Source organism: Rutidosis leptorrhynchoides, chromosome 8 (genome assembly GCF_046630445.1).
Source record: "Rutidosis leptorrhynchoides isolate AG116_Rl617_1_P2 chromosome 8, CSIRO_AGI_Rlap_v1, whole genome shotgun sequence".
Lineage (NCBI taxonomy): Eukaryota > Viridiplantae > Streptophyta > Magnoliopsida > Asterales > Asteraceae > Rutidosis > Rutidosis leptorrhynchoides.
Window position 1 is genome coordinate 95,382,662 of NC_092340.1, and position 22,810 is coordinate 95,405,471.

Sequence of the window (22,810 nt, forward strand, 5' to 3'; positions counted from 1 at the left end):
TTGACCATACGATCCAGATCTAATACTATCCATTCTACCCGGTTTAAGATCCAAGATCCATTAAAACAGATGCGGGAACGTAACGTTCACAAGATGCTTCATCATAATAAATATTGATTCTTTCAAGTTTTAAATCAGATTCCGGTGATGTAACCAGATGAATCGATTAGTGTTCGTCGCAGATTACTTCCCATAATTTGGATCCGATTTGGTTTTCTCATTGGCCTCCTTGAATGTGTAAATCTCTCATTTTTTATTAAGGGGAAAAATGAGAGATTTCGACATAAAATATGACGACAAATAAGAGAGATTAAGTGAAATGCGAAATACATTGAACGAGGATAAGCAGTAAAGATGAGCAATTGAGAGAGAATCACAGATTTTTTTTATTTTTTTTTTATGTCAAAAGAATTGTGTTGTAGATTTCAAGTAGCTTCCATGCGTCAGTTTTCATGAGAATTAATTAAAGCAATACTAAATTAATGAAATGGACGAATTTGCCCTCACATGTATGGCACATGTGAGGGGTTAACCATCAAAACTTAACGGAAGTTAGGTTGAGGTATCAATCACGAAAGTCAATCAAAGCATAGGTATCAACTATGCAAAATAAAAAGTTTAGGTGCTGTCAAGATAATGTAAACAAACCATAGGTACCAACGGCGTAACTTTTTCTCAATTTATTGATGTTTTGATGGATGTTGCTTCACAAATGTTGTTAATCGGAAGTATTGAAACACATAGCAATAATTTTTGAATATTAATTTCATCATTTATGATTTTTTGCTGAAATCGGACATCATGTTCATACGCTCAGGAAGAACAAATAAATAAAATAAATAAGAAAAATGCCCACATATTTGATTCAACCGGTAGTACCGGTTACTTGTCACCTTTTGTTAACATTGGTACACTTTTTAAAAGTTTGTAGACGACATTCGGACGCAAATGGATATATATATATATAGGCGACATCGGAACGTTCGAGTAAATATATAGTCAATTTATAGCTTTAACAGTATATTCAATTTATGATTTCAATAACGACACCCATTAGTGTTGTCATTAACGTAAATAAAATGTTGTATATAACAGTTATGTATTGACTTTAATGTGACAATTTTTAAATTATAAAATAATTTTATACACGTTAATAACAACTCTAAATCTGCGGTTGGAAAAATGATACTCCATCCGTCCCACCACAAGTATCTACATTTTCATTTTGGGATGTCATATTTCAAGTGTCCACTTTTAATGATACCGCAACCCGCAGGCGCACCGCAAATGTATGCGGACAATCACTATTGTGCGTATGCGTGTTCTTGTGTGCGGTATGGGGCGTGCGAATGCCTTTGTTCCCGGTATGGCGGTTGCTTAGCTGTCAAGTAAATATCTTTTCCATAATTACATTCGTGATTTGGGGGAGTCAGTTATGGATAAGATTAACGTGATCTGGGACGGTTCTAGAATTAGAGTTTGCCTATAAATACAAACCCCAATCATCATTTACCGGACACAGCACATTACGTAACCATCACATACGATACACATTACGTAAAACAGCATCATTCAGCATCTTTTCAAGGTTAACAGGTTAGTCTTTTGTAAGCTAGTACCTACGACCTTATTTGGGGCCTCTTGATCGACGACCGTTATCGGAGGTGGACTTAATCACTTGGCCACCCCGCCGACATCATCATGTCGGCCAGGGTTATTCACGGTAGCCGGACCGGAGAGCCACGTTCTAAGATCCTTAAACCCCTCTTTACGTATTGAGCAGGCATATTAAACCCCACGGTTAAAATATGCATGATCAAGTGGTGCTTTCATTGAGAGTCGAACTAATTCAAGACTGTTTAATTGCTTTTTCTTTTAAGGTTTTGAATTGTATGACTCGTTATTTACAAAAATTTTGAATTTTTTCTTTAACAGTATCATGACTTCCGAGGAATCATCGGAACATACCCAAACAGATGTTCAGAACGCACCGTCTGGTAGTCAACAGACACCGGTTATGACTACGGGGGCCGCTATTCAGGCGGGGTACACGATGTACCCTCCACCTATATCCGGCGAACCCTTTCAGAGGTACAAGCCGATATATTCAGACGGGGTTACACCGCCAAGAGCAATGTCACCAGTCACAACCACGCGGCTGGACTTTTCGTCAGTGGATCCAAGGGTCATCTTTGCAGGCACTAGCGGTGGAACAACGGGGCCGCATGTGGTTTGCTGCGGCCAGGTACCTATTTACAGTACCACTGTTTCAATACCTCTGCATACGCAGAGCATTCAGCAGAATTCGTCATTTACACCGTTGCAACCTTGGCAACCACCACGCCCAGTTTCACAATTTTTAACTCCTGCGGATGCGCAGGCGTTACTTAATAGTTGGGGATTTGGTGTCATCCCAGATGCAAACTCTCATTGGGCGCCGATAACAGCGCAACAGCAAAGCACAGCGCATACAATTGGGCTTTTAAGTGTGTATCCTCAAGTTTCGCAGATATCTGCGCCACAGGTTTCGCTTCCTTTACAGCCACCTGTGTACTCTGCGTCTTCAAGTTATCCCTCTTTTCCAACGCAGCAGCCTTGGTTATATCCGCAGAGGCAGGGTCAACCTTGGCAAAATGTTCAAGGGCAGGCAAATCTTGCAAGTCAATTCATGCAGGCCGCACCTCCTGATATGGTTCACTTATTTTCACAACCTGAATTTGTTCAGGACATGATGAAGCGTTTCTTTGCAAACTTGAAAGGGGATCCTGTTAAACCACCCTTCGAGCTACCGACTACCTTTGACAAGTTTCCTCCGCATATATCCGCATACCCGTTTCCATCAGCACCAAAGATACCTAGCACGTTGGGTACTTACAATGGCCTGACCGATCCAGATGATTTTTACAGCGTTTCGAAGGCGCAATGCGCACTCAAGGCTAGGTGGATCCGGTTGCGTGCCAGATATTTCCTATGACACTACAGGGTATTGCTCGTGAGTGGTTTAATAAGTTGCCGGCGGGTAGTATTGCCGGGTTTATGGATCTGCGGACAAAGTTTTTGCTACAATATCAGAATCAGAGACCACGCAAGCGCACTCACATTGAATGCCATGACATCGTGCAGAAGTCCAAGGAATCTTTGGGCGAATTTCTCACAAGGTATACTAATGAGTGCCTGCGTATACCAGATCTCAAACCAGAGCAACAGATTTCCGGACTCATACATGGTATAAACTCAGAACGTCATCCAACACTGGTAAGGCGTCTGCGCCATACAGTCCCAACAACTTATGCTGAGGCGCTTAATGAATGCCACGACTATATGCGGAGTGGCGAAGATAATGACATCCCAACAGCTAGCTCACGTAACGAGAGGAAGGACGTTGATGATCGTTCGCGCGATCAAAATCGTGGTAACAACTCTCGCGGAAGGTATCCTAGCGGTGGTCCTATCAGGAATGATAAAGGGAAATCAAGTGGCAATTATCGAAACAATAATCAGCGCGTCATCAATAATCAGAACTATGCGCTGCTCAAAAGTTTGTCTAAAACGCCCAAGGAAATTTTGGCAACGGAGCCAGTATGCGCGACCTTCGCGGTTCTAACTCCTCTTACAGAATTTGGCAAGCGGGACAAAACAAAGTATTGTGAATTTCATGACGATTATGATCACGACACCAATCGGTGTAAAAACTTGATGGAACGGGTTCTGGAAGCGCTTCGCGCGGGCAAATTGGATCATCTAAAACCACCTAAAAAGGACAAGGGAAAGGCCGCAGAAGAGGCTTCGAAGTCTAAGACTTTCGCGTGGCAGAAAGTTGACAAAGCGAAAAATGCCGACTTAACCATTAACATGGTTGACGCAGAGAAAATCAGCCAGCGGAGAAAGTACAACGATCACCAGGATTGGGAGCTTCTCTCGATCACTTTCCCTCCTGTAATGTCAATTGATTCTATTAATGAGCCCATTATCATCAAGTGTGGCATCCCCGATTGTGGAATCCAGGTTAAGCGCATGCATGTTGACACTGGCAGCGGTGTCGATATTATGTATGAGCATTGTTATCGTTTCCTTCCGGCAGAAGTCAAAGCGCAGTTACGCCAGCCTGATATTATGCTATCAGGGTTTTCCGGAGAAAACTCGTGGCCGCTAGGCCGAATAGAATTAATGATAGAGCTTGCGGATGACGGGAACCCGCAGATGATCAGGCGTGAATTGGTCGATTTTTATGTGGTTCGTTCAACTTCACGATATAACGCACTGCTAGGGAGAAACTTCATACGGCGTTTCAACATCATCCCATCGGTAGTGCATGGTTTGATTAAGTTTCCCACAGTAGGAGGCGTTGCCACAGTTGCGTCACATCAAGCAACCGAGCTGTGTGGCTCTGTCGCGTCTGTAAGCGCTCCTAGCGTAGGAGAGCAACTTGCAAACTGTGCAGTAATAGCAAACCGCTTGCATCCGGATAAGCGAATTAAAATCGGCGCAGGCTTGTCAGCCGAAACGAAGGGCAATTTGCATGGAATACTGTCAGCTAACGCAGATATTTTCGCATGGCCCGAGTCAGACATGACAGGGGTTCCGTGGGATATTGCGGAACATAAGTTAAACGTTAATCCATCATTGACACCCGTTAGGCAAAAGAAGCAGCATATGGCCCTAGACCGCAGTGATTGGTTGTGCGCAGAGGTGGACAACCTTGTCAAAGCAAACATTCTGCGGGAAGTGCGTTATCAGACGTGGGTTGCAAATCCTGTGTTGGTAAAAAAGGCTGACGGTAACTGGCGAATGTGCGTTGATTTCAAGGACATTAATAAGGCATGTCCTAAGGACAACTACCCTCTCCCGGAGATAGACTGGAAGGTAGAATCACTATCGGGATTTAGGTACAAGTGTTTTCTGGACGCATACAAGGGTTATCACCAAATCTTAATGGCTGCGAAAGATGAGGACAAGTTTTTAAAATGTCCCGTTCTTATTGATTAAAAACGTTCCATATTAATTGATTTCGTTGCGAGGTTTTGACCTCTATATGAGACGTTTTTCAAAGACTGCATTCATTTTAAAACAAACCATAACCTTTATTTCATCAATAAAGGTTTAAAAAGCTTTACGTAGATTATCAAATAATGATAATCTAAAATATCCTGTTTACACACGACCATTACATAATGGTTTACAATACAAATATGTTACAACAAAATAAGTTTCTTGAATGCAGTTTTTACACAATATCATACAAGCATGGACTCCAAATCTCGTCCTTATTTAAGTATGCGATAGCGGAAGCTCTTAATAATCACCTGAAAATAAACATGCTTAAAACGTCAACAAAAATGTTGGTGAGTTATAGGTTTAACCTATATATATCAAATCATAATAATAGACCACAAGATTTCATATTTCAATACACACCCCATACATAGAGATAAAAATCATTCATATGGTGAACACCTGGTAACCGACATTAACAAGATGCATATATAAGAATATCCCCATCATTCCGGGACACCCTTCGGATATGATATAAATTTCGAAGTACTAAAGCATCCGGTACTTTGGATGGGGTTTGTTAGGCCCAATAGATCTATCTTTAGGATTCGCGTCAATTAGGGTGTCTGTTCCCTAATTCTTAGATTACCAGACTTAATAAAAAGGGGCATATTCGATTTCGATAATTCAACCATAGAATGTAGTTTCACGTACTTGTGTCTATTTTGTAAATCATTTATAAAACCTGCATGTATTCTCATCCCAAAAATATTAGATTTTAAAAGTGGGACTAAAACTCACTTTCACAGATTTTTACTTCGTCGGGAAGTAAGACTTGGCCACTGGTTGATTCACGAACCTATAACAATATATACATATATATCAAAGTATGTTCAAAATATATTTACAACACTTTTAATATATTTTGATGTTTTAAGTTTATTAAGTCAGCTGTCCTCGTTAGTAACCTACAACTAGTTGTCCACAGTTAGATGTACAGAAATAAATCGATAAATATTATCTTGAATCAATCCACGACCCAGTGTATACGTATCTCAGTATTGATCACAACTCAAACTATATATATTTTGGAATCAACCTCAACCCTGTATAGCTAACTCCAACATTCACATATAGAGTGTCTATGGTTGTTCCGAAATATATATAGATGTGTCGACATGATAGGTCGAAACATTGTATACGTGTCTATGGTATCTCAAGATTACATAATATACAATACAAGTTGATTAAGTTATGGTTGGAATAGATTTGTTACAAATTTTCACGTAGCTAAAATGAGAAAAATTATCCAATCTTGTTTTACCCATAACTTCTTCATTTTAAATCCGTTTTGAGTGAATCAAATTGCTATGATTTCATATTGAACTCTATTTTATGAATCTAAACAGAAAAAGTATAGGTTTATAGTCGGAAAAATAAGTTACAAGTCGTTTTTGTAAAGGTAGTCATTTCAGTCGAAAGAACGACGTCTAGATGACCATTTTAGAAAACATACTTCCACTTTGAGTTTAACCACAATTTTTGGATATAGTTTCATGTTCATAATAAAAATCATTTTCTCAGAATAACAACTTTTAAATCAAAGTTTATCATAGTTTTTAATTAACTAACCCAAAACAGCCCGCGGTGTTACTACGACGGCGTAAATCCGGTTTTACGGTGTTTTTCGTGTCTCCAGGTTTTAAATCATTAAGTTAGCGTATCATATAGATATAGAACATGTGTTTAGTTGATTTTAAAAGTCAAGTTAGAAGGATTAACTTTTGTTTGTGAACAAGTTTAAAATTAACTAAACTATGTTCTAGTGATTACAAGTTTAAACCTTCGAATAAGATAGCTTTATATATATGAATTGAATGATGTTATGAACATCATTACTACCTTAAGTTCCTTGGATAAACCTACTGGAAAAGTGAAAAATGGATCTAGCTTCAACGGATCCTTGGATGGCTCGAAGTTCTTGAAGCAGAATCATGACACGAAAACAAGTTCAAGTAAGATCATCACTTGAAATAAGATTGTTATAGTTATAGAAATTGAACCAAAGTTTGAATATGATTATTACCTTGTATTAGAATGATAACCTACTGTAAGAAACAAAGATTTCTTGAGGTTGGATGATCACCTTACAAGATTGGAAGTGAGCTAGCAAACTTGAAAGTATTCTTGATTTTATGTAACTAGAACTTGTAGAATATATGAAGAACACTTAGAACTTGAAGATAGAACTTGAGAGAGATCAATTAGATGAAGAAAATTGAAGAATGAAAGTGTTTGTAGGTGTTTTTGGTCGTTGGTGTATGGATTAGATATAAAGGATATGTAATTTTATTTTCATGTAAATAAGTCATGAATGATTACTCATATTTTTGTAATTTTATGAGATATTTCATGCTAGTTGCCAAATGATGGTTCTCACATGTGTTAGGTGACTCACATGGGCTGCTAAGAGCTGATCATTGGAGTGTATATACCAATAGTACATACATCTAAAAGCTGTGTATTGTACGAGTACGAATACGGGTGCATACGAGTAGAATTGTTGATGAAACTGAACGAGGATGTAATTGTAAGCATTTTTGTTAAGTAGAAGTATTTTGATAAGTGTATTGAAGTCTTTCAAAAGTGTATAAATACATATTAAAACACTACATGTATATACATTTTAACTGAGTCGTTAAGTCATCGTTAGTTGTTACATGTAAGTGTTGTTTTGAAACCTTTAGGTTAACGATCTTGTTAAATGTTGTTAACCCAATGTTTATAATATCAAATGAGATTTTAAATTATTATATTATCATGATATTATCATGTATGAATATCTCTTAATATGATATATATACATTAAATGTCTTTACAACGATAATCGTTACATATATGTCTCGTTTAAAAATCATTAAGTTAGTAGTCTTGTTTTTACATATGTAGTTCATTGTTAATATACTTAATGATATGTTTACTTATCATAGTATCATGTTAACTATATATATATATCCATATATATGTCATCATATAGTTTTTACAAGTTTTAACGTTCGTGAATCACCGGTCAACTTGGGTGGTCAATTGTCTATATGAAACATATTTCAATTAATCAAGTCTTAACAAGTTTGATTTCTTAACATGTTGGAAACATTTAATCATGTAAATATCAATCTCAATTAATATAAATAAACATGGAAAAGTTCGGGTCACTACAGTACCTACCCGTTAAATAAATTTCGTCCCGAAATTTTAAGCTGTTGAAGGTGTTGACGAATCTTCTGGAAATAGATGCGGGTATTTCTTCTTCATCTGATCTTCACGCTCCCAGGTGAACTCGGGTCCTCTACGAGCATTCCATCGAACCTTAACAATTGGTATCTTCTTTTGCTTAAGTCTTTTAACCTCACGATCCATTATTTCGACGGGTTCTTCGATGAATTGGAGTTTTTCGTTGATTTGGATTTCATCTAACGGAATAGTGAGATCTTCTTTAGCAAAACATTTCTTCAAATTCGAGACGTGGAAAGTGTTATGTACAGCCGCGAGTTGTTGAGGTAACTCAAGTCGGTTAGCTACTGGTCTGACACGATCAATAATCTTGAATGGTCCAATATACCTTGGATTTAATTTCCCTCGTTTACCAAATCGAACAACGCCTTTCCAAGGTGCAACTTTAAGCATGACCATCTCTCCAATTTCAAATTCTATATCTTTTCTTTTAATGTCAGCGTAGCTCTTTTGTCGACTTTGGGCGGTTTTCAACCGTTGTTGAATTTGGATGATCTTCTCGGTAGTTTCTTGTATAATCTCCGGACCCGTAATCTGTCTATCCCCCACTTCACTCCAACAAATCGGAGACCTGCACTTTCTACCATAAAGTGCTTCAAATGGCGCCATCTCAATGCTTGAATGGTTGCTGTTGTTGTAGGAAAATTCTGCTAACGTTAGATGTCGATCCCAACTGTTTCCGAAATCAGTAACACATGCTCGTAGCATGTCTTCAAGCGTTTGTATCGTCCTTTCGCTCTGCCCATCAGTTTGTGGATGATAGGCAGTACTCATGTCTAGACGAGTTCCTAATGCTTGCTGTAATGTCTGCCAGAATCTTGAAATAAATCTGCCATCCCTATCAGAGATAATAGAGATTGGTATTCCATGTCTGGAGACGACTTCCTTCAAATACAGTCGTGCTAACTTCTCCATCTTGTCATCTTCTCTTATTGGCAGGAAATGTGCTGATTTGGTGAGACGATCAACTATTACCCAAATAGTATCAAAACCACTTGCAGTCCTTGGCAATTTAGTGATGAAATCCATGGTAATGTTTTCCCATTTCCATTCTGGGATTTCAGGTTGTTGAAGTAGACCTGATGGTTTCTGATGCTCAGCTTTGACCTTAGAACACGTCAAACATTCTCCTACGTATTTAGCAACATCGGCTTTCATACCCGGCCACCAAAAATATTTCTTGAGATCCTTGTACATCTTCCCCGTTCCAGGATGTATTGAGTATCTGGTTTTATGAGCTTCTCTAAGTACCATTTCTCTCACATCTCCAAATTTTGGTACCCAAATCCTTTCAGCCCTATACCGGATTCCGTCTTCCCGAATATTAAGATGCTGCTCCGATCCTTTGGGTATTTCATCCTTTAAATTTCTTTCTTTTAAAACTCCTTGTTGCGCCTCCTTTATTTTAGTAGTAAGGTTATTATGAATCATTATATTCATAGATTTTACTCGAATGGGTTCTCTGTCCTTCCTGCTCAAGGCATCGGCTACCACATTTGCCTTCCCCGGGTGGTAACGAATCTCAAAGTTGTAATCATTCAACAATTCAATCCACCTACGCTGCCTCATATTCAGTTGTTTCTGATTAAATATGTGTTGAAGACTTTTGTGGTCGGTATATATAATACTTTTGACCCCATATAAGTAGTGCCTCCAAGTCTTTAATGCAAAAACAATCGCGCCTAATTCCAAATCATGCGTCGTATAATTTTGTTCGTGAATCTTCAATTGTCTAGACGCATAAGCAATCACCTTCGTTCGTTGCATTAATACACAACCGAGACCTTGCTTTGATGCGTCACAATAAATCACAAAATCATCATTCCCTTCAGGCAATGACAATATAGGTGCCGTAGTTAGCTTTTTCTTCAATAACTGAAACGCTTTCTCTTGTTCATCATTCCATTCAAATTTCTTCCCTTTATGCGTTAATGCAGTCAAGGGTTTTGCTATTCTGGAAAAGTCTTGGATGAACCTTCTGTAGTAACCAGCTAGTCCTAAAAACTGGCGTATGTGTTTCGGAGTTTTCGGGGTTTCCCACTTTTCAACAGTTTCTATCTTTGCCGGATCCACCTTAATACCTTCTTTGTTCACTATGTGACCGAGGAATTGAACTTCTTCCAACCAAAATGCACACTTTGAAAACTTAGCGTACAATTCTTCCTTCCTTAATACTTCTAACACCTTTCTCAAATGTTCACCGTGTTCTTGGTCATTCTTTGAGTAAATAAGTATGTCATCAATGAAAACAATGACAAACTTGTCAAGGTATGGTCCACACACTTGGTTCATAAGGTCCATGAACACAGCTGGTGCATTAGTTAAACCAAACGGCATGACCATAAACTCGTAATGACCGTAACGTGTTCTGAAAGCAGTCTTTGGAATATCATCTTCTTTCACCCGCATTTGATGATACCCGGAACGTAAGTCAATCTTTGAATAAACAGACGAGCCTTGTAGTTGATCAAATAAGTCGTCGATTCTCGGTAGTGGGTAGCGGTTCTTGATGGTAAGTTTGTTTAACTCTCGGTAGTCGATACACAACCTGAATGTACCATCTTTCTTCTTGACAAACAAAACAGGAGCTCCCCACGGTGATGTGCTTGGTCGAATGAAACCACGCTCTAAAAGTTCTTGTAATTGGCTTTGCAGTTCTTTCATCTCGCTGGGTGCGAGTCTGTAAGGAGCACGAGCTATTGGTGCAGCTCCTGGTACAAGATCTATTTGAAATTCAACAGATCGATGTGGGGGTAATCCCGGTAATTCTTTCGGAAATACATCGGGAAATTCTTTTGCGACGGGAACATCATTGATGCTCTTTTCTTCAGTTTGTACTTTCTCAACGTGTGCTAGAATAGCATAGCAACCTTTTCTTATTATTTTTTGTGCCTTCAAATTACTAATAAGATGTAGCTTCGTGTTGCCCTTTTCTCCGTACACCATTAAGGGTTTTCCTTTTTCTCGTACAATGCGAATTGCATTTTTGTAACAAACGATCTCTGCTTTCACTTCTTTCAACCAGTCCATACCGATTATCACATCAAAACTCCCTAACTCTACTGGTATCAAGTCAATCTTAAATGTTTCGCTAACCAGTTTAATTTCTCGATTCTGACATATATTATCTGCTGAAATTAATTTACCATTTGCTAATTCGAGTAAAAATTTACTATCCAAAGGCGTCAATGGACAACTTAATTTAGCACAAAAATCTCTACTCATATAGCTTCTATCCGCACCCGAATCAAATAAAACGTAAGCAGATTTATTGTCAATAAGAAACGTACCCGTTACAAGCTCCGGGTCTTCCTGTGCCTCTGCCGCATTAATATTGAAAACTCTTCCGCGGCCTTGTCCATTAATGTTCTCCTAGTTCGGGCAATTTCTAATAATGTGGCCCGGTTTTCCACATTTATAACAAACTACATTGGCATAACTTGCTCTGACACTACTTGCTCCACCATTACTCGTTCTGACACCATTTGTTCCTTTCGCTCTATTAACCCCTGGTCCGTAGACCTCACACTTCGCCGCGCTATGACCATTTCTTTTACACTTATTGCAAAATTTGGTGCAGAACCCCGAGTGATACTTTTCACACCTTTGGCATAGCTGCTTCTGATTGTTGTTGTTGTTGTTGCGGTTATTATTGTTGTTGGGATGATTGTTGTAGTTGCTGCTGTTGTTGTTGTTGTTGGGCCGTTTGTTGTAGTTGCGATTGATGTTGCGATTGTTGGGATAATTGTTGCGATTATTGTTGTAATTGCTGTTGTTGTTATATTGGTGATTCTTATCACCGTTTTCCTCCCACTTTCTTTTGACTTGCTTCACATTGGCCTCTTCAGCAGTCTGTTCTTTAATTCTTTCTTCAATCTGGTTCACTAGTTTGTGAGCCATTCTACATGCCTGTTGTATGGAGGCGGGCTCGTGTGAACTTATATCTTCTTGGATTCTTTCCGGTAATCCTTTCACAAACGCGTCGATCTTCTCTTCCTCATCTTCGAACGCTCCCGGACACAATAGGCACAATTCTGTGAATCGTCTTTCATACGTGGTAATATCAAATCCTTGGGTTTGTAACCTTCTAAGTTCTGTCTTGAGCTTATTGACCTCGGTTCTGGGACGGTACTTCTCGTTCATCAAGTGCTTGAATGCTGACCACGGTATTGCGTACGCATCGTCTTGTCCCACTTGCTCTAGATAGGTATTCCACCATGTTAACGCAGAACCTGTGAAGGTATGCATAGCGTACTTCACTTTGTCCTCTTCAGTACACTTACTTATGGCAAACACCGATTCGACCTTCTCGGTCCACCGTTTCAATCCGATCGGTCCTTCGGTTCCATCAAATTCCAAAAGTTTGCAGGCAGTGAATTCTTTGTAGGTGCATCCTACACGATTTCCTGTACTGCTAGATCCAAGGTTATTATTGGTATGTAGCGCAGCCTGTACTGCGGCTATGTTTGAAGCTAGAAAAGTACGGAATTCCTCTTCATTCATATTCACGGTGTGTCGAGTAGTCGGTGCCATTTCCTTCAAAATAGTTAAATGGAACAAGTTAATCATACAGAATATTAAGAGTAGTTAATAGTATTTCGTAGCATAATATGAACTCATTTATAAAAGCTTTTTCTTCATATTAGCGTTTTATAAGTTTAAATTCGGGTAGTACCTACCCGTTAAGTTCATACTTAGTAGCTAATATACAATTCAACTACTACAATTCTATATGAAAAACTGATTATAATAATATTTCGCGTTCAAATTTTACACAATATTTTACAAACTTACAATACCGCTTATTTTACATATAGCATGAAATATAGCACACAATAAATTTGATTCAAGATGGTTGTGAAGATAATTCTAGCTAGTACACAAGTCGTTCAGCAAAGGCAATAAAGACACGTAATTCATACGTCCAGAAACAAGTCATGCATTCTGGTTTTACTAGGATTACTTCCCATCCTTGGTCTTGTGGAACATAACCGTTATGGCCGTTGATAAGACAACGTGTTGTAACGTCGTCAAAGGGACGAGGGTTACGTAATGTCCAACAGTCCCGTAACAATCTAAAAACCTCATTTCTTACCCCAATTACCAACTCCGTCACTTGTGGGAATGTTTTGTTTAATAGTTGTAGCCCGATGTTCTTGTTCTCACTTTGGTGAGAAGCGAACATTACTAATCCGTAAGCATAACATGCTTCTTTATGTTGCATGTTAGCCGCTTTTTCTAAATCACGAAGTCCAATATTCGGATATATTGAGTCAAAATAATTTCTTAACCCATTGCGTAAAATAGCATTTGGGTTCCCCGCAATATATGCGTCAAAGTAAACACATCGTAACTTATGGATTTCCCAATGTGATATCCCCCATATTTTGAACGAAAGCCTTTTATAAACCAATGCATTCTTGGAACGTTCTTCGAATGTCTTACAAACTGATCTCGCCTTAAATAGTTGTGCCGAAGAATTCTGACCGACTCTAGACAAGATTTCATCAATCATGTCTCCGGGTAGGTCTCTTAAAATATTGGGTTGTCTATCCATTTTGTATTTTTATACTGTAAAATAGACAAGAGTTAGATTCATAAAAAAGAATACTTATTAATACAAGCAATTTTTACATATATCATAAAGCATAAGCACACTATATTACATATATTACACCACACGAATACAACTATCTTATTCCGACTCACTTGTTTCTTCTTCTTCGGTTTTGGTTCGTTTTACCAAGTTTCTAGGGATATATGATGTTCCCCTAATACGAGCCGTCGTTTTCCACATTGGTTTAGAAAAACCTGGTGGTTTAGAGGTTCCCGGGTCATTGTTACAACTTAAGGACTTCGGGGGTTGACGATACATATAAAGTTCATCGAGGTTGGAATTAGATTTCTCTATTTTTATGCCCTTTCCCTTATTATTTTCTTTTGCCTTTTTAAATTCAGTTGGGGTAATTTCTATAACATCATCGGAATTCTCGTCGGAATCCGATTCATCGGAGAATTGGTAATCCTCCCAATATTTTGCTTCCTTGGCGGAAACACCATTGACCATAATTAACCTTGGTCGGTTGGTTGAGGATTTTCTTTTACTTAACCGTTTTATTATTTCCCCCACCGGTTCTATTTCTTCATCCGGTTCCGATTCTTCTTCCGGTTCCGACTCTTCTTCCGGTTCCTCTTCGGGAACTTGTGAATCAGTCCACGAATCATTCCAATTTACATTTGACTCTTCATTAGTATTAGGTGAGTCAATGGGACTTGTTCTAGAGGTAGACATCTATCACATAATATCAAACGCGTTAAGAGATTAATATATCACATAATATTCACATGTTAAAAATATATAGTTTCCAACAAAATTTGTTAAGCAATCATTTTTCAAGTAAACACGGCCGAAGTCCAGACTCACTAATGCATCCTAACAAACTCGATAAGACACACTAATGCAAAATTCTGGTTCTCTAAGACCAACGCTCGGATACCAACTGAAATGTCCCGTTCTTATTGATTAAAAACGTTCCATATTAATTGATTTCGTTGCGAGGTTTTGACCTCTATATGAGACGTTTTTCAAAGACTGCATTCATTTTAAAATAAACCATAACCTTTATTTCATCAATAAAGGTTTAAAAAGCTTTACGTAGATTATCAAATAATGATAATCTAAAATATCCTGTTTACACACGACCATTACATAATGGTTTACAATACAAATATGTTACAACAAAATAAGTTTCTTGAATGCAGTTTTTACACAATATCATACAAGCATGGACTCCAAATCTCGTCCTTATTTAAGTATGCGATAGCGGAAGCTCTTAATAATCACCTGAGAATAAACATGCTTAAAACGTCAACAAAAATGTTGGTGAGTTATAGGTTTAACCTATATATATCAAATCATAATAATAGACCACAAGATTTCATATTTCAATACACACCCCATACATAGAGATAAAAATCATTCATATGGTGAACACCTGGTAACCGACATTAACAAGATGCATATATAAGAATATCCCCATCATTCCGGGACACCCTTCGGATATGATATAAATTTCGAAGTACTAAAGCATCCGGTACTTTGGATGGGGTTTGTTAGGCCCAATAGATCTATCTTTAGGATTCGCGTCAATTAGGGTGTCTGTTCCCTAATTCTTAGATTACCAGACTTAATAAAAAGGGGCATATTCGATTTCGATAATTCAACCATAGAATGTAGTTTCACGTACTTGTGTCTATTTTGTAAATCATTTATAAAACCTGCATGTATTCTCATCCCAAAAATATTAGATTTTAAAAGTGGGACTAAAACTCACTTTCACAGATTTTTACTTCGTTGGGAAGTAAGACTTGGCCACTGGTTGATTCACGAACCTATAACAATATATACATATATATCAAAGTATGTTCAAAATATATTTACAACACTTTTAATATATTTTGATGTTTTAAGTTTATTAAGTCAGCTGTCCTCGTTAGTAACCTACAACTAGTTGTCCACAGTTAGATGTACAGAAATAAATCGATAAATATTATCTTGAATCAATCCACGACCCAGTGTATACGTATCTCAGTATTGATCACAACTCAAACTATATATATTTTGGAATCAACCTCAACCCTGTATAGCTAACTCCAACATTCACATATAGAGTGTCTATGGTTGTTCCGAAATATATATAGATGTGTCGACATGATAGGTCGAAACATTGTATACGTGTCTATGGTATCTCAAGATTACATAATATACAATACAAGTTGATTAAGTTATGGTTGGAATAGATTTGTTACAAATTTTCACGTAGCTAAAATGAGAAAAATTATCCAATCTTGTTTTACCCATAACTTCTTCATTTTAAATCCGTTTTGAGTGAATCAAATTGCTATGATTTCATATTGAACTCTATTTTATGAATCTAAACAGAAAAAGTATAGGTTTATAGTCGGAAAAATAAGTTACAAGTCGTTTTTGTAAAGGTAGTCATTTCAGTCGAAAGAACGACGTCTAGATGACCATTTTAGAAAACATACTTCCACTTTGAGTTTAACCATAATTTTTGGATATAGTTTCATTTTCATAATAAAAATCATTTTCTCATAATAACAACTTTTAAATCAAAGTTTATCATAGTTTTTAATTAACTAACCCAAAACAGCCCGCGGTGTTACTACGACGGCGTAAATCCGGTTTTACGGTGTTTTTCGTGTCTCCATGTTTTAAATCATTAAGTTAGCATATCATATAGATATAGAACATGTGTTTAGTTGATTTTAAAAGTTAAGTTAGAAGGATTAACTTTTGTTTGCGAACAAGTTTAGAATTAACTAAACTATGTTCTAGTGATTACAAGTTTAAACCTTCGAATAAGATAGCTTTATATGTATGAATTGAATGATGTTATGAACATCATTACTACCTTAAGTTCCTTGGATAAACCTACTAGAAAAGTGAAAAATGGATCTAGCTTCAACGGATCCTTGGATGGCTCGAAGTTCTTGAAGCAGAATCATGACACGAAAACAAGTTCAAGTAAGATCATCACTTGAAATAAGATTGTTATAGTTATAGAAATTGAACCAAAGTTTGAATATGATTATTACCTTGTATTAGAATGATAACCTACTGTAAGAAACAAAGATTTCTTGAGGTTGGATGATCACCTTACAAGATTGGAAGTGAGCTAGCAAACTTGAAAGTATTCTTGATTTTATGTAACTAGAACTTGTAGAATATATGAAGAACACTTAGAACTTGAAGATAGAACTTGAGAGAGATCAATTAGATGAAGAAAATTGAAGAATGAAAGTGTTTGTAGGTGTTTTTGGTCGTTGGTGTATGGATTAGATATAAAGGATATGTAATTTTATTTTCATGTAAATAAGTCATGAATGATTACTCATATTTTTGTAATTTTATGAGATATTTCATGCTAGTTGCCAAATGATGGTTCCCACATGTGTTAGGTGACTCACATGGGCTGCTAAGAGCTGATCATTGGAGTGTATATACCAATAGTACATACATCTAAAAGCTGTGTATTGTACGAGTACGAATACGGGTGCATACGAGTAGAATTGTTGATGAAACTGAACGAGGATGTAATTGTAAGCATTTTTGTTAAGTAGAAGTATTTTGATAAGTGTATTGAAGTCTTTCAAAAGTGTATAAATACATATTAAAACACTACATGTATATACATTTTAACTGAGTCGTTAAGTCATCGTTAGTCGTTACATGTAAGTGTTGTTTTGAAACCTTTAGGTTAACGATCTTGTTAAATGTTGTTAACCCAATGTTTATAATATCAAATGAGATTTTAAATTATTATATTATCATGATATTATCATGTATGAATATCTCTTAATATGATATATATACATTAAATGTCTTTACAACGATAATCGTTACATATATGTCTCGTTTAAAAATCATTAAGTTAGTAGTCTTGTTTTTACATATGTAGTTCATTGTTAATATACTTAATGATATGTTTACTTATCATAGTATCATGTTAACTATATATATATATCCATATATATATCATCATATATTTTTTACAAGTTTTAACGTTCGTGAATCACCGGTCAACTTGGGTGGTCAATTGTCTATATGAAACATATTTCAATTAATCAAGTCTTAACAAGTTTGATTGCTTAACATGTTGGAAACATTTAATCATGTAAATATCAATCTCAATTAATATATATAAACATGGAAAAGTTCGGGTCACTACACTTTTCATACGCCGCAGGGGATTTATTGTTACACGAAGATGCCTTTCGGTTTAAAGAATGCTGGCGCGACCTATCAGCGTGTAATTGACGCAGCATTCAAGCACCAAATCGGTAGAAATCTTGAAGCGTACGTCGACGACTTGGTAATTAAAAGTAACACCGAGGAAGACATGCTCGCGGACATCCTGGAAACGTTTGCATCTCTGCGCAGGATCAACATGAAGCTTAACCCGCTAAAATGTAGTTTTGGGGAAGAGGAAGGCAAGTTTTTAGGTCATGTAGTGACAGCGCGGGGTATCAAGGCCAATCCCAAAAAGATTGAAGCCATTGATAATTTGCCATCTCCGAAGACAAAGAAAGATGTGCAGAGTCTAACGGGGAAGCTTGCGGCTATCACACGGTTTCTGTCGAAAGCCGCAGAACGAAAGTTGCCATTCTTCAATACTTTGAAAAATTGTTTGAAGAAAAAAGACTTCGTATGGACTCAGGAAGCGGAATCAGCCTTTCAGGAGATGAAAAAGGTGCTTGCAGAATTACCAACACTTACTGCGCCAGTATCAGGAGAAACGCTAACGCTGTACCTCGCGGCATCGAAGGAAGCTGTCAGCTCAGTCATCATCGCGGATCGCGAAAAGGTAATCCATTAATTAACATGCTTTATTTATATCGCAGAAATTTAACGACTGAGGTTTTTCTCAGACGCAAATGCCGGTCTACTTCGTAAGCAAGACGCTTACATCAAGCGAAGTAAACTACTCACCAATAGAAAAGCTTGTATATGCGCTGGTCCATACGGCGCGGCGTTTGCGCCGATATTTTCAAGCACATCCAATCGTGGTTCTAACTGATCAACCAATCAAACAGGTTGGTAAACACCTACTTTGCGGCAATGACCGGGGTTACCGCATTGACTAACGCAATCATTTTTCTTTCAGGTGTTATACAAGCCTGAGATTTCTGGCCGAATGGCTAAGTGGGCAGTTGAATTAGGTGAACATGAAATAAATTTCTCTTCGCGCAGTGCGGTTAAGGGTCAAATACTTGCTGATTACCTAGCAGAATTACCTGCGGATGTCGAGGCGTCAGCAGAACATCAGGATCCACCTGCACCAACATTGTCACCATGGGAATTGTACACCGATGGTGCGTGCAGCTCATCTGGTGCAGGTGCGGGTATAATTTTAACAGGCCCAGATGGCGAAGAGCATACATACGCACTGCGGTTTAATTTTGCTGTTACGAACAATGAAGCGGAGTATGAGGATCTGTTAGCAGGTATGCGCATTGCGCATAGGTTAAATGTTAAAATTTTGCACGCATATGTGGATTCAAAGCTAGTATGCAGTCAGGTCAGCGGAGATTTCGAAGCGCATGACATAGCCATGCAGCAATATCTATCACTTGTTCACAACCTCGCTGACCAATTTGAAGCTTTTCAAATCTCCCACGTAATGCGTGGGCAAAATAAGAAGGCGGATGCGCTAAGCAAACTGGCTGCCTTGGCTTTTGATCATATGGGGAAGAAAGTTCTAATAGAAGAACTCAATGCGAAATCCATTGTTATGATGCCTTTAGTGGCACCAGTTGAGGAATCAAGCTCAACATGGATGACGCCCATTGTGGCTTTTCTGCGGGATGGCACATCTCCTGCGGATTCCGCTGATGCAAAGAAAGTCCGCGTTAAGGCACCGCTGTATGCCCTTAAGGGTGACGTCCTATATCGAAAGAATTATTTGGGACCGCACTTAAGGTGCATTGGCCCGAAAGAGGCAGAGGAAGTTGTACGCGAGGTGCATGAAGGTGCATGCGCACTCCATTCGGGGCACAGGTCCATTGTGTCAAAAATAATGCGGCTAGGATATTATTGGCCCACCATGTACGCGGATACTGCGCGCATAGTTAAGCAATGTGAATCATGCCAAATACATGCACCTATTAGCAGAGCACCTGCGCATCCGATGATACCAGTCTCCTCACCGTGGCCATTCTGCAAATGGGCAATCGACATAGTCGGACCATTCCCAAAAGGCAGAGGTAATTTTATCATTTATTTTCTAAACATGTTACATCAGTACCTTACACACATTCTGCACACGCAGGAAACATCAAATTCTTGATTGTTGCAATCGACTATTTCACAAAGTGGGTCGAAGCGAGACCGCTGGTAGCAATCTCAGGAAAAAGGGTGCGAAATTTTGTATGGGAAGACATCGTCTGTCGATTTGGTATACCAAACGAAATTGTTAGTGATAACGGTACGCAGTTCGCGGGTGACCCTTTTCGCAGCTGGTGCGCAGAGCTTAATATTAAGCAAACTTTTACATCTGTTGCGCATCCGCAGGCGAATGGCCAGTGCGAAGTGACCAACCGGGATATAGTAGCTGGAATCAAAGCTAGGTTGGGTCATGGTCGCGTTGGTTGGGTGGATGAACTACCGAAGGTTTTATGGGCACATAGAACAACACCCAAAGCAAGCACTGGTGAGACCCCGTTCAGTTCGGTCTATGGATCAGAAGCTGTTGTACCCGCAGAAATTGGGGTACCAACATTCCGCATACAAAATTTTGATGAGCAAAATAACTCTGAAGCTTTGCGGGAAAATCTTAATTTGCTGGAAGAGCGCAGACTCTCTGCGGCTGTCAACGAAGCAAATAACAAGCAAAAAATTGCAAAGTACTATAATCAGCGTGTGCGTTCGCGCTCTTACAAGTGCGGTGACTTGGTTTGGCGTCAGAACGACGCAAGTCATGCGGAGGATACTGGGAAACTGGGCCCCCGTTGGGAAGGTCCATACAGGGTAGCGAAGGCAAACAATACCGGGGCGTACCATCTCGAGACATTAGATGGAAAACCTGTGAAACGCACTTGGCATGCGACGTTATTGAAAAAATGTTATATGTAGCTAGGTGGACCTGATCACTCCAGTTTATTGTAGCACATTATTTTTTCTATGTAATTTCCGTCCGTTTGGATGTATCGCGGTTGTAATTGTGATTAATGCCAATTAAATATTTACTCGCGCATACTTTTGTTGTTTAAATCTTTTTTGTATGCGGTTCCTGCCTACTTAAGGGGTGTCCTCTAGCCCCCGTGCGGCAGAAGCCTGTTTGGTTACAAGGCTAGACGCTAACGGCAGGCAAAGGGAATTGGTTTTCCCCTAGCCAAGCGCCACGCAGACTAGATGGCTGCAAAGTCGACTTAAAAAATTACAAGCATTGGTTTGCTTGTGTGTAATTACTCTCGCATTGGTTTGCTTGAGGAACTCTTAAGCATAAAGACATTGGCTTGTTTTTAGTTGCGTTGCTTACCATACAGCTACCGTACACCTCTAGTACATGATAAAGCAAAAACGCAGTAGCTTCTGAGTCTAAATTGTTAAAGGTAAATTGTTAAAGTATTGGTTTATTTTACGCAGTACCATCCGCATACGTATTAATTTTGGTTAACTATGCGCATGGGCATGCGGTTCACCTTTTGTTTTGATTCGCGATATATAAACAAATAAACACACTACGCATGCATAACAGAAATATGTATACATCAAATTTTGTTACACAAATGGTAATTGTTTTAAACGCCTACCCATCACGGGACCTATGGCTCAAAAATTGTATTTACAATTGCCTGCCTAAGCACAGGACTTACGGCGCAAACTATTACAACAAACTAAAACTCCTCCTTGAGGAACCCATCAATCGACATATTAGGGTCCGTGGAAAACGCATTAATTAGGGGGATCGGGATGGCAGTGATGGCTTCTTCCGCTTCCATGAGCACCGCAGCCGTACCCTCCTTCAATTTTTTCTGCACGACGTCGGGGTACGGCGGTGTGATTCCGCAGGCTTGGATCACCTCTAGCACTGCCTTGTTGATTTTGTGGTCTTTAACCGCGTCAACATAGGCGTTAAACTTGTCGGACACAGGCTCGGAATCCATTACTTTCTGCGCAATGGTGGGAAGAGCGGTGCGGAGTTTTGTCAAGTCCGCCTCCGCTAGCTCGCGACCTGTAACTGCGTCATCCTTTTCCATCGTCACCCTTTCCAGCTCCACCCGCAGACGCTCCGCCTCCCCCTTGGACTGGTCAACCGCACCAACCAGCTCGCGGTTTTTCTTTCTCTCTTCAATCAGTGCAGTTTTGGTTTCTGCCGTGGTTAACTCCACCGGCTTGCGCGCTTCTTCTGCGGCGTCCCTGTCTTTCTTCACCTGATCAACCCCCGCTTGCAGCAGCCCTAGCTCTGTTTCTTTCCGCACGGCCACTTGATACAAGTTAGTGGAACGGCGGGCTTGATCCGCAACCATGCCAAAAAAGACGAGGCCGTTTTGGACAAAGGCGTTGAGCGCCTGATTAAAAGGCAGTGCGGCTAGTTGATTGCGGAACTCAGTAGGGAAGATTTGTTGGAGGAAGGCTGATTGCTCTGCGGCGTTTTCCGCAGATGACTGGGTGAGCTGCGCCAGGTTCGCCAATCGAAAGCTACCGTGTGGCGGGGTTGGTGTAGACTCGGAGTCCAGGTGTATCGTCTTGTCCTTTGATCGGCGGTACCTTCGAGGTCCGGATTGACCCGCGGTGGGGTGCGATGAGTCTCTTCAGCATGCCCTGCGTATTCATAAATGATTAAATAAATGCAAACTTAAATGTGCGGTATGCGCGTAAGCAGAACTCTTACCAGATGATGGGGGAGGTAGATCCGCAGAACGGGGATCGATGGGAACGAAGTTGTCGTTCCGCTTGTCCTCCCTCTGTTTGGGAGTGAGTTTCTTCTTCTTTTGTTGG

At 39.1% G+C, this 22,810-nt stretch overlaps 1 protein-coding gene across 1 annotated transcript in view; it reads right to left on the bottom strand.

Moving 5' to 3' along the window:
• LOC139863637 (uncharacterized) overlaps positions 1-22,068 on the bottom strand; it is a 43,644-nt gene extending 21,576 nt beyond the window's left edge. Inside the window, exon 1 of the mRNA XM_071852249.1 lies at positions 21,979-22,068. Coding sequence (XP_071708350.1) covers positions 21,979-22,068 — 90 coding nt within the window. The remainder of the gene's footprint in view (positions 1-21,978) is intronic.
• Between the last annotated feature and the right edge of the window lie 742 nt (positions 22,069-22,810).